This window comes from Erythrolamprus reginae, chromosome Z (genome assembly GCF_031021105.1).
Source record: "Erythrolamprus reginae isolate rEryReg1 chromosome Z, rEryReg1.hap1, whole genome shotgun sequence".
NCBI lineage: Eukaryota > Metazoa > Chordata > Lepidosauria > Squamata > Dipsadidae > Erythrolamprus > Erythrolamprus reginae.
The window spans coordinates 100,389-111,861 of NC_091963.1; the positions used below are offsets into that span (position 1 = coordinate 100,389).

Sequence of the window (11,473 nt, forward strand, 5' to 3'; positions counted from 1 at the left end):
AAAGAAATGAAATAAGAAAAGAACAGAACGTTTGCTTTGTTTGCTTCCCCTTCCTCCCTTCTTTTTCCTCCTGCCCTTCTCCCTCTTTCTTCCCCCTCTCCTTCCTTTCTTCTCCTTCCTTCCTTCTTTTTCCTCCTGCCCTTCCTCTTTCTTCTCCCTCTCCTTCCATCCTTCCTTCCTTTTCTCCTCCTCCCCTCCCCCCTTCTTTCTTCCCCCTCCCCTTCCTTCCTTCCTTCTCCTGCTCCCCTTCCTTCCCTCTTTCTTCCCCCTCTCCTTCGTTCCTTCCATCCATCCTTCCTTTTCTCCTCCTCCCCTTCCCTCTCTCTCTTTATTCCCCCTCTTCTTCCTTCCTTCCTTTTCTACCCCTCCCTTCCCCTCCCCTCCCCTCCTGGCTAGCTGGAGGCAGCCTTGGGCAATCGGAAGGGACTTTGCTCCCCGGGGCTGTTTGTGGCGCCAAAGGGGGCCTGGCACCCATCAGGCACTGCCCAGCCAATGCCGCATGGCCCTGCCAGGACCTGCCCCCCCCACTGCTACCTGTGGCCCTCCCCTTCCCTCCCTGCCGGGAGAGAGATGGATAAGTAGGGGCAGCCCGCGAGGGAAAGGAAGGGAAGGACGGAGGAAAGCCCATTAGCCACAGCTCAGGCAGTCCTGAAGTGAGTGGGGCTGGGGGGAGAGAGGGAGAGGGGAGAGCAGGAGTGAGTAAGGAAAGAAGAAGAAAGGAAGAAGGAAGGGAGGAGAAAAGGAAGGAGATGAAAGGAGAAGGAGAGAGGGAAGGAGGGAGGGAGGAAGAGCAGGAGTGAGGGAGGAAGGAAAGAGAGAAGGAAGGAAGGAGGGAAGAAGGAAGGAGAGAAGGGAGGGAGGGAGGAGATGGAAGGAGAGGGAGAGCAGGAGTGAATAAGTAAAGGAGAGAAGAAAGGAGGAAAGAGGGAAGGAGGAAGGAAGGAAGGAGGTGGAAGGAGAAATAGCAGCAAGGGAGGAAGAGCAGGAGTAAGTAAAGAAGGAAGGAAGATGAAAGAAGAAGGAGGGAAGGAAGGAGGGAGGAGGAGCAGGAGGGAGTAAGTAAAGGAGAGAAGAAAGGAAGGAAGGAAAGAAGGAAGATGAAAGAAGAGGGAGGGAAGAAGAGCAGGAGTAAGTAAAGAAGGGAGGAAAGAGGGAAGGAAGGAAAGAAAAAGGTGGAAGGAGGAGGAGGAGGAGAGAGGAGGAGCAGGAGTAAGTAAGAAGGAAGGAAGGTAGGAAGGAAGGAAGATGAAAGAAGGAGGGAGGGAAGGAGGGAGGAGCAGAAGTAAAGGAAGGAAAGAGGGAAGGAAGGAAGGAAAAAGGTGGAAGGAGAAATAGGAGCGAGGAAGGAAGAGCATGAGTAAGGAAGGAAGGAAGGAAGGAAGGAAGATGAAATAAGAATGAGGGAGGGAGGAGAAGCAGGTGTAAGTAAGTAAAAAAAGAAGGAAAGAAGAAAGGAAGGAAGGAAAAAGGTGGAAGGAGCAGGAGGGAGGAATTAAGTAAAGAAGGAAGGAAAGAGATGGAAGGAGAAGGAGGAGTGAAGGAGGAAGAGCAGGAGTAAGTAAATAAAGAAGGATAGAAGAAACAAAGGAAGGAAGGAACAAAGGAAGGAAGGAAGGAGACGGAAGGAGGGAGGGAGGAAGAGCAAGAGTAAGTAAAGGATAGAAGAAAGAAAGGAAAGAAGGATAGAAGAAAGGATGGAACAAGGAATGAAATAAAGGAGATGGAAGGAGGAGGAGGAGGGAGGGAAGGAAGGAGGGAGAGCAGGAATGAGTAAGTAAAGAAGGAAGGAAGGAAGGAGGGAGATGAAAGGAGAAGGGAGGGGAGAAAGTGAGAGCAGGAGAAAGTAAGTCAAGAAAGATAGAAGGAAGGAAGGCAGGAGGAAGCCGGGTCCCATAAGCCACAGCCCAGGTGGCCCCCAAGCGAGTGGGACTTGGAGGGAGGGAGGGAAGGCGGGAGAGAGGAAGAGCAGGAGTGAGTAAGTATAGAATTAAGTAAGTAAGCAAAGAAGGATAGAAGGAAGAAAGGAGATGGAAGTAGAAGGAGGAGGGAGAGAAAGAATAAATAAGTATAGAAGTAAGTATAGAAGTAAGCAAAGAAGAATAGAGGGAGGGAGGGAAGGAAGGAAGGAGATGGAAATAGGAGGAAGGCGGGAGGAAGAAGGGAGGGAGGTTAGGGGTCTGCTGGGGGGGAAGTTTGCCCGCAATTGAACTGGATGGGAGATCGGAAAGATCCCAAATTCCCCTCCTTCCATTTTTCCTTTCTTCTTTGCTTTCTTCTCCCTAATCCTGCCTGCCTCCTTTCCTCTCTCCTCCTTTCCTTCCTTCCCACCCTCCGTCCCTTCCCTCCCACTGTCTTTCTTTCTCCCATCTCCTTCCTCCCCTCTCCTTCCTTCTCCTCTCCCTTCCTCTTCCTTTCCTTCCTTCATTTATTCACTCGCTTCTGCTCACTTTCCCTCCCTCCCTTTCTTTCTCCCCTCTCCTTCCTTCTCCTACCTACCTTCCTTCCTTCTCCTCCTCCTTCCCTCCCTCTTTCTTCCCCCTCTCTTTCCTTTCTTCCTTCTCCTCTCTGCTTGCCTTCTTTCCTCTTTCTTCCTTCCTTCTGCTCCTCCCCCTTCCTTCCCTCCCTCACTCTTTCTTCTTCCCTTCCTTTCTTCTTCTTTCTCCTGCCTGCTTGCCTCCCTTCCTCTTCCTTCCTTCCCTTCCTTCCCTCCCTTCTTTCATTCCCTCCTTCCTCCTTTGTTCCTTCTTCCTTCCTTCCCTCCCACCCTTTCTTTCTCCCCTCTCTTCTTCATCCCCCCCTTCCTTCTCCTGCCTGCCTACATACCTCCCTTCCTTCCTCTTCCCTTCCTTCCTTACACTAAGTGTGCATGCGCTCGTGAGTCCCTGTTGCATGCCTCTCCTCCTTCTACCCACAGGCCCGTCGCAATGTGGACCTTACTAGCCTACGCAGTGGGCACCCTCTGCCTTTTCGTCCAGGCAGCACAAGACGTGTTGCCGCCACTTACCCGACACAAGGCCTCCATTTTCTCTGACTTGAGCCCGGCGGAGCTACGCGCCGTCCGGGCGTTCCTGATGAGCCAGCCTGAGCTGGGACTCAGACCGAGCCAAGACGGGACCCTCGCCAAAAACAGCCTCTTCCTTATCGAAATGCTGCCGCCAAAGAAAAGCCAGGCCTTGTGCTACCTCACCGATGGGACACAGCCCCCGCGGCGCCGTGCCCGAGCCGTCATCTTCTTTGGCGCTGGCGTCCGGCCTAACATCACTGAGTACATCGTGGGGCCTTTGCCCACGCCGACATTCTATCGCTCGACAGGCCATCCGGTGGCCTTCAGTAGCCGACCGATGACACAACTGGAATACCGGCTGCTCTATGGCAGGCTGGTGGAACTCCTGGACCCATTGAAGGAGTTCTTGAAGGACGTTTCAGGCTTCGGACTCCGTGATTGTCGCGAGCAGTGCCTGACCTTCACCGACACGGCGCCGCGTGGCCTGGCATCTGGCGAACGGCAGACGTGGGTCATTCTCCAGCGGGAGGTCGACGGCTTCTTCCTGCATCCCGTTGGGTTGGAAGTCCTCATCGATCACCGGGACTTGGACCCGTCCCAGTGGTCCGTCAAGACCGTGTGGTACAACGGGCGCTACTTCAGCAGTCCGCTGCAATTGGCTGAGCGTTATGCACAAGGTGAGGTGTCCATCGTCCGGCTGGTCCCTCACCCAGATGAAACCCTCTTCTCCAGCTTTGCGCCACGTGGGCAGTTCCATGCTGGGCCCCCGAGCAATGCTCACGGGGCCAAAGTCTGTGAGCCGCAGGGACGCCGCTACACTGTGCAGGGCAACCTGGTGGAGTACAGCGGATGGAGCCTGGCTTTCCGGCTACGCACCTCAACTGGCCTGCAGCTTTTTGACGTGCGTTTCAATGGTGAGCGGGTCGCCTACGAGGTGAGCGTGCAGGAGGCCATCGCTTTCTATGGCGGGGCCTCCCCAGCAACCATGCAGACGAAATATATCGATGTTGGCTGGGGCATGGGAAGTGTCACTCACGAACTGGCCCCCGGCATCGACTGTCCGGAAACGGCAACTTTTCTCGACGCCTACCACCACTACGATGCCGATGCGCCGATCCGTTATCCCCGTGCCGTGTGCGTCTTCGAGCTGCCGACAGGCGTGCCATTGCGCCGACACTTCGACAGCGACTTCCATGGGGGTTCCACCTTCTACGCCGGGCTGGAGGGCCACGCTTTGGTGATCCGGACCACATCCACCGTCTACAACTACGACTACATTTGGGACGTTCTCCTGTTCCCAAACGGTGTTCTGGAGACCAAGGTCCATGCCACGGGCTATGTCCATGCCTCCTTCTACACACCGGAGGGGGACCACTACGGGACCCGCCTCCACGCTCACCTGCTCGGCAACGTCCACACCCATCTGGTACACTACAAGATCGACCTGGACGTCGCAGGTGAATTCTCGGGCGGTCTGTGGCATGTGGGAGTGGTAGGTTCGAATCTTCCCCATGACGCCTGCATTCTTTTGGTCCGGTGGGCCGTCTCCGAAATTGTCGGCACCATCTTTTTAATGACCCCCCTGTCAATCCAAGGGTGTCAAACCCAAATTGATGGAGGGGCGTGATGGGTTGAAATTGACCTTGGCGGGTTGAGATAGTTGTGGTTGTAGTAGGTTACTACCGGTGCACCCGATGCGGTAATCCGGTAGTGGTGCGCCGATTGGACCAGACGGGGATTACTCCCTTCTTTCTCAATTTCCTCTCTTCCTTCCTTCTGTCCTTTCCTCCCTCTTTATTTCTTTTCTATCTTTCTTTCTTTCTTTCTTCCTCTTCCTTTCCCACCCTCATTCACTTTCTTCTATCCTTCCCTCTTGTTCCTTCCCTTCTTCCTCAATTTCCTCCCTCCCTCCCTTTCTTTTTCTCTCACTATTTCTTTCCCAACCATGTTCAGTTCCTTCTATCCTTTCCTCTCCTTCCCTCCCTTCTTCCTCAATTCCACCCTCACTCCCTTCTGTCATTTGTCCTTCCTTCCTTCTTTCCTTTGTTCCTTCGTTCCTTCCTTCCTTTCCCAACCAGTTCCTTCTATCCTTTCTTCTCCTTCCCTCCCTTCCTATATTTCTTCCTACCTTCCTTGTTTCCCCTCCTTCTCTTTTGCACTCAATTCATTTCCTTCTATTCTTCCCTCTTAGTGCCTCCCTTCTTCCTCAATTTCCTCCATCCCTTTTATCCTTTCTTCCCTTTCTTTCATTTTTTATTTCTCTCTCTTTTTCTTTCTTTCTTTTTCTCTCTTCCTTCCTTCCTTTAATTAAGTTAAATTAAATTAAATCATAAATTAAATTAAATCATAAATTAAATTAAATTATAAATAAAATAAAATAAAATTATAAATTTAATTTAATTTAATTATAAATTAAATTAAATTAGAAACTAAGCTGAAATTAAATTAAATTATACATTAAATTAAACATTACATTAAATTAAGTTAGAAATTAAATTGATATTAAATTTAAATTGATATTAAATTATAAATTAAATTAAATTATAAATTAAATTAATTAAATTAAATTAAATTATAAAGTAAATAAAATAATAATAAATTTAATTATACATGAAATGAAAGATTACATTAAATTAAGTTAGAAATCAAATTGTCGTTAAATTATAAATTAAACTAAATTATAAATTGTCAAATAATTTTAGATATGTCTGTTGTATGTCGTCCCGAGTCTGCAGAGAGGGGCAGCATACAAATCTAATAAATTATTATTATTATTAATTATTAAATTAAATTATAAATTAAATTAATTAATTAAATTCATAAGCCACCCGCCTCTGTGCGGACTCCAGGTGGTGTACGACAGACATATCTAAAACACGTTTGGCCTTCTTTGCAGGGACCGCCAACAGCTTCGAGACGGTGGACGTGGCCTTCGAGAACATCTCCCTCCCCTGGCAACCGGGCCACCGGCTGGTGCAGCCCCGCTTAAAGCGGGAGCCCCACCTGCGAGAGCGCCAGGCCGCCTTCCCCATCGGCAAGCCCCTGCCCCGCTACTTCCTGGTCACCAACCCCGGCCGCAGGAACCGCTGGGGCCAGCCGCGCAGCTACCGGCTGCAGCTCAATTCCCACGCCGGCCTGGTCCTGCCGCGCCGCTGGAAAGAAGAGAATGGGGTCCCTTGGAGCAGGTGAGCTGGGACGGTTGCATCAAGGATGCAGCGTTTCTCGATCTCGCCTTCCCCCCGCCCCGTGGAGCCTTGTGGAAGGAGCGCCGTTCTAACGGGGCATGAGAAATCTTCAGGAGTTCGTGCCAAGCGAACTTCCTTCGTTCCCTTCTCGTTTTCTCTCTTTTCTTCCTCTCATTCTTTCTCATCCCCCTTTCTTTCTTCTGTTCCCCCTTCTTTTTTCTTTCTTCATTCCTTCGTACCATTTCTTCCTTCCTTCCTTTCTCTTTCCCTCTCTTTCCTCCTTCCTTCCTTTCCTTCCTTCTTTCTTTCTCCAATCTATCTCCACCCTCTTTCCTTTTCTTCCCTTTTTCTCTTTCTTTCTGTTCTTCTCCCTTCCTCCCTCTATCCCTCCCCAACTCTTCCTTTCTTTCCCTTCCTTCTTCCGTTTCTCCTTTTTTATTATCTTCCTTCCTTCCTTCTGTCCATTCTTCCTACTGTCCTTTCTTTCTTTCTTTCTTTCTCTTCCTTCCTTCCTTTTTTCTTCTTCTTCTCCTTTCCTCCCTTTATCCCACCCTCCCTCTTTCTTTCCCTTCCTTCTTCCATTTCTTTTTTATTTCCTTCCTTCCTTTTTGTCATCCTTCTTTCCTTCTGTCCTTTTTTTCTTTTCCTTTTTTCTTTTTCTTCTCCCTTCCTCCCTCTATCCCTCCACCTCTTTCTTTCTTTCCCTTCCTTCTTCCATTTCTTTTTTATTTTCTTCCTTCCTTTTTGTCATCCTTCCTTCCTTCTGTCCTTTCTTTCTTTTTTCTTTTTCTTCTTCCTTTTTTCTTCTCCCTTCCTCCCTCTATCCCTCCCCCCTCTTTCTTTCCCTTCCTTCTTCCATTTTTCCTTTTTTATTAACTTCCTTCTTTCCTTCTGTCCTTCCTTCCTTCCTTCTGTTCTTTATTTCTTCCTTCCTTCTGTCCTTTTTCTTTCTCTTCCTTCCTTTTTTTCTTCTCCCTTCCTCCATCTATCTCTCCCCCCTCTTTCTTTCCCTTCCTTCTTCCATTTCTCCTTTTTATTATCTTTCTCCCTTGTCCTTCCTTCCTTCTTTCCTTCCATCCTTCCTTCAACTTTCTGTCTTTCCATCTGTCTGTCTCTCTGCCTCTTTTCTCTTTCTGTCTGTATGTGTCTTTCTTTCTGTCTGTCTGTGTCTTTCTCTATGTCTTTCTTTCGTTCTTTCCCTTCCTTCTTCCATTTCTCCTTTTTTATTATCTTTCTTCCTTCCTTGTCTCCTTCATTCCTTCCTTCCTTCAACTTTGTCTTTCCATCTGTCTGTCTCTCTGCCTTTCTTTTGTTTTTCTGTCTGTGTCTTTCTTTCTTTCTTTCTTTCTGTTTGTCTGTGTCTTTCTTTCTTCCTGTCTTTCTGTGTCTTTCTTTCTTTCTTCCCCTATCCCTCCCTTCTCTCATTTATTTTCTTCCTTCCGTCCTTCTTCCATTTTTTCCATCTTTCTCCTTCCTTCCTTCCTTCCTTCCCTCCTTCTCTCTTTCTTCTGTTCCCCCTTCTTTTTTCTTTCTTCATTCCTTCGTACCATTTCTTCCTTCCTTCCTTTCTCTTTCCCTCTCTTTCCTCCTTCCTTCCTTTCCTTCCTTCTTTCTTTCTCCAATCTATCTCCACCCTCTTTCCTTTTCTTCCCTTTTTCTCTTTCTTTCTGTTCTTCTCCCTTCCTCCCTCTATCCCTCCCCAACTCTTCCTTTCTTTCCCTCCCTTCTTCCGTTTCTCCTTTTTTATTATCTTCCTTCCTTCCTTCTGTCCATTCTTCCTACTGTCCTTTCTTTCTTTCTTTCTCTTCCTTCCTTCCTTTTTTCTTCTTCTTCTCCTTTCCTCCCTTTATCCCACCCTCCCTCTTTCTTTCCCTTCCTTCTTCCATTTCTTTATTTCCTTCCTTCCTTTTTGTCATCCTTCTTTCCTTCTGTCCTTTTTTTCTTCTTTCCTTTTTTCTTTTTCTTCTCCCTTCCTCCCTCTATCCCTCCACCTCTTTCTTTCTTTCCCTTCCTTCTTCCATTTCTTTTTTATTTTCTTCCTTCCTTTTTGTCATCCTTCCTTCCTTCTGTCCTTTCTTTCTTTTTTCTTTTTCTTCTTCCTTTTTTCTTCTCCCTTCCTCCCTCTATCCCTCCCTCCTCTTTCTTTCCCTTCCTTCTTCCATTTTTCCTTTTTTATTAACTTCCTTCTTTCCTTCTGTCCTTCCTTCCTTCCTTCTGTTCTTTATTTCTTCCTTCCTTCTGTCCTTTTTCTTTCTCTTCCTTCCTTTTTTTCTTCTCCCTTCCTCCATCTATCTCTCCCCCCTCTTTCTTTCCCTTCCTTCTTCCATTTCTCCTTTTTATTATCTTTCTCCCTTGTCCTTCCTTCCTTCCTTCTTTCCTTCCATCCTTCCTTCAACTTTCTGTCTTTCCATCTGTCTGTCTCTCTGCCTCTCTTTTCTCTTTCTGTCTGTATGTGTCTTTCTTTCTGTCTGTCTGTGTCTTTCTGTCTCTATGTCTTTCTTTCGTTCTTTCCCTTCCTTCTTCCATTTCTCCTTTTTTATTACCTTTCTTCCTTTCTTGTCTCCATTCCTTCCTTCCTTCAACTTTGTCTTTCCATCTGTCTGTCTCTCTGCCTTTCTTTTGTTTTTCTGTCTGTGTCTTTCTTTCTTTCTGTTTGTCTGTGTCTTTCTTTCTTTCTTCCCCTATCCCTCCCTTCTCTCATTTATTTTCTTCCTTCCGTCCTTCTTCCATTTTTTCCATCTTTCTCCTTCCTTCCTTCCCTCCCTCCCTCCTTCTCTCTCTTTCTCTGTTCCTCCTTCTCTTTCTTTCTTTCTGTTTCTTTTCATTCTACCTCTTCCTCTTTCCTTCTCTCTTTCGGGGTGGCTGGGCTTTGGGGTCTTAGTTCCACAGCTCCACCTTGAGGGTGGACTAATGGGTCTCAGCCCTCCAGTGATCTCTTCAAGGGGTCAGGGGAAAACAATTCAGGAGAGGGCGACGATCGGCGGAGGACAGGATGGGTCGAAAGACGGTGACCCAATTGTGGTTCCGAGATGGAGCCGTCAACACAACCGCCGTAGGAAGGGGTGGGAGGGAACCTGCGTCCTTGGACACGGGCAGGATTCTCGACAAGGTGGAGCAGGCTCACTTCGGACCCCTCCCAGCCAGAGATTGAGGCTAGACGTCTTCTCGGCAGGTACCACCTGGCCATGACGCAACACCACGAAAACGAAGCGGTCAGCAGCAGCTTGTACATCCAGAACGATCCATGGCAGCCCAGCGTCAGCTTTGAAAACTTCCTGCGGAATGATGAGAGCATCGACAATCAGGTCGGAAAGAAGCGGTTGTGTCTCAGTGTGTTTTGTGTGTTGATACATCTGTCTGCAGGTCGGATAGAAGTGGTTGTGTCTCAGTGTGTGTGTTGTACAAGGGCCTATGTACAGGTCGGAGAGAGGTGGTTGTGTCTCAGTGTGAATGTTGTTCATGCATCTATGTGCAGGTCAGAGGGAGGTGGTCATATCTCGGTGTGTGTGTTGTACAAGGCTCTATGTACAGGTCGGAGAGAGGTGGTTGTGTCTCGGTGTGTGTTTTGTATATGGGTCTATGTACAGGTCAGAGAGAGATGGTTGTGCCTCAGTGTGTGTGTGTGTTATGCATGGGTCTATGTACAGGTCAGAGAGAGGTGGTTGTGCCTCGGTGTGTGTGTTATGCATGGGTCTATGTACAGGTCAGAGAGAGGTGGTTGTGTCTTGGTGTGTGTGTTGTATATGGGTCTATGTACAGATCGGAGAGAGGCGATTGTGTCTCAGTGTGTGTGTTGTACAAAGGTCTATGTACAGGTCAGAGAGAGATGGTCATGTCTCGGTATGTGTGTTGTACATGGGTCTATGTACAGGTTGGAGAGAGGTGGTTGTGTCTTGGTGTGTGTGTTGTATATGGGTCTGTGTACAGATCGGAGAGAGGTGGTCCTGTCTCGGTATGTGTGTTGCAAATGGGTTTATGTACAGGTCAGAGAGAGGTGGTTGTGTCTCGGTGTGTGTTTTGTATATGGGTCTATGTACAGGTCGGAGAGAGGTGGTCGTGTCTCGGCATGTGTGTTGTGCTTGCATCTACTTGCAAGTCAGAGAGAGGTGGACATGTCTCGTGTGTGTTGTAAGTGCATCTATGTGCAGGTCGGAGAGAGATGGTTATGTCTTGGGGTATATTTTGTGAGCGCATCTATGTGCAGGTCGGACAGAGGTGGTCGTGTTTCGTTGTGTTGTGTTGTGTGTCCATGTGTTATTCCTAACTGGAGACTTCTTTCCGGCAGGATCTGGTGGCCTGGGCAACGGTGGGCTTCCTCCACATTCCCCACTCAGAGGATATCCCCAACACAGCGACGCCCGGCAACGTTGTGGGCTTCTTACTCCGCCCCTTCAACTTCTTTGACGAAGACCCCTCGGTGGCATCCCGACAGACAGTCATTGTCCATCCCAATGGAGATGGGAACAGTGTGCGGATTCAGCGCTGGACTCCATCAAGTCCCGGACACTGCGTGACAAACGAGCCCTTCAGTTACAATGGAACCTACCGGCCTGTTTAGCTCAGCAAGGACTTCCTCGAATGCACAACGTCAGTCGAGGACGTGTTTCGTTTCTGGGACTGGTGACGATCCTGCCTTCTGGCCCATTACTGACTCCGCAGCAAGATTTGAAGTCAGGGCGATAGGGGTATTTCAGCCCCGTAATCACCCTTTACTCGGAGGGTGGCTATTGGAGTAGAGCGCTCCCTGGGGACTATGGGAAGTCTTTGCCCCGCCTTGCAGGGCTGTTGTGCAAATAAATTGAGACACACCTTTCCAAGTGCGGTATGTGTAGAAATGATTTCATGGTGCAACACACTTCTCGGAACGCAATTTGTGACGTAGGGCCCAGAATGTCTTGTTTGTGTTGTACGTGCATTGCAAGTCAGAGAGAGGCGGTTGTGTCTAATGTGTTATGTATATGTCTGCGTGCAGGTTGGAGAGAGGCGGTTGTGTGTCAGTGTGTGTGTTGTGTGTGAGTCTACATGCAGGTTGGAGAGAGGCAGTTGTGTCTTGATGTGTATGTTGTGTTTGTATCTACATGCAGGTCGGAGAGAGGCGGTTGTAGGGCCCACAATGCTGAGTCCTGAGACCCCTTCCCCATGGACCATATGCCACTGAAGGTCCTGCCCCCAGGGCCAATCAACAACTCTCCTTCCCATGTGGTCCATGCAGCCACAACTCCCTCGTTTACGATCTCCCTGCTCACCGTTTGCGAAGTGGTTGTCCAGTCAGCAACACGGCGGC

The 11,473-nt window shown here is 48.6% G+C and overlaps 1 protein-coding gene across 3 annotated transcripts; it reads left to right on the plus strand.

The window, feature by feature from the left end:
- Window positions 1-552: 552 nt before the first annotated feature.
- On the plus strand, window positions 553-11,006 carry AOC1 (amine oxidase copper containing 1). Of its 3 annotated transcripts, none has more exons than XM_070767140.1 (5): window positions 553-653; window positions 2,915-4,461; window positions 5,901-6,189; window positions 9,362-9,494; window positions 10,475-11,006. In XM_070767140.1, the coding sequence occupies exons 2-5, from the start codon at window positions 2,925-2,927 to the stop codon at window positions 10,745-10,747; spliced, it is 2,232 nt and encodes a 743-aa protein (XP_070623241.1). In that variant the 5' UTR covers window positions 553-653; window positions 2,915-2,924; the 3' UTR covers window positions 10,748-11,006. The 3 variants fall into 3 exon arrangements, with proteins under 3 accessions (XP_070623241.1, XP_070623240.1, XP_070623242.1); XM_070767139.1 differs by having other exon boundaries at window positions 562-1,554; XM_070767141.1 differs by lacking the exon at window positions 553-653 and adding an exon at window positions 801-2,073.
- The last annotated feature ends 467 nt before the right edge of the window (window positions 11,007-11,473 follow it).

Excerpts from the sequence above, each read along its gene's own strand:
- AOC1 (XM_070767139.1), top strand. The coding sequence starts at position 1,517 with ATGGAAGGAGAAGGAGGAGTGAAGGAGGAAGAGCAGGA. Across the intron at positions 4,462-5,900 it reads GATCGACCTGGACGTCGCAG|GGACCGCCAACAGCTTCGAG; the intron begins GTGAATTCTCGG and ends CCTTCTTTGCAG. Across the intron at positions 6,190-9,361 it reads AATGGGGTCCCTTGGAGCAG|GTACCACCTGGCCATGACGC; the intron begins GTGAGCTGGGAC and ends TCTTCTCGGCAG.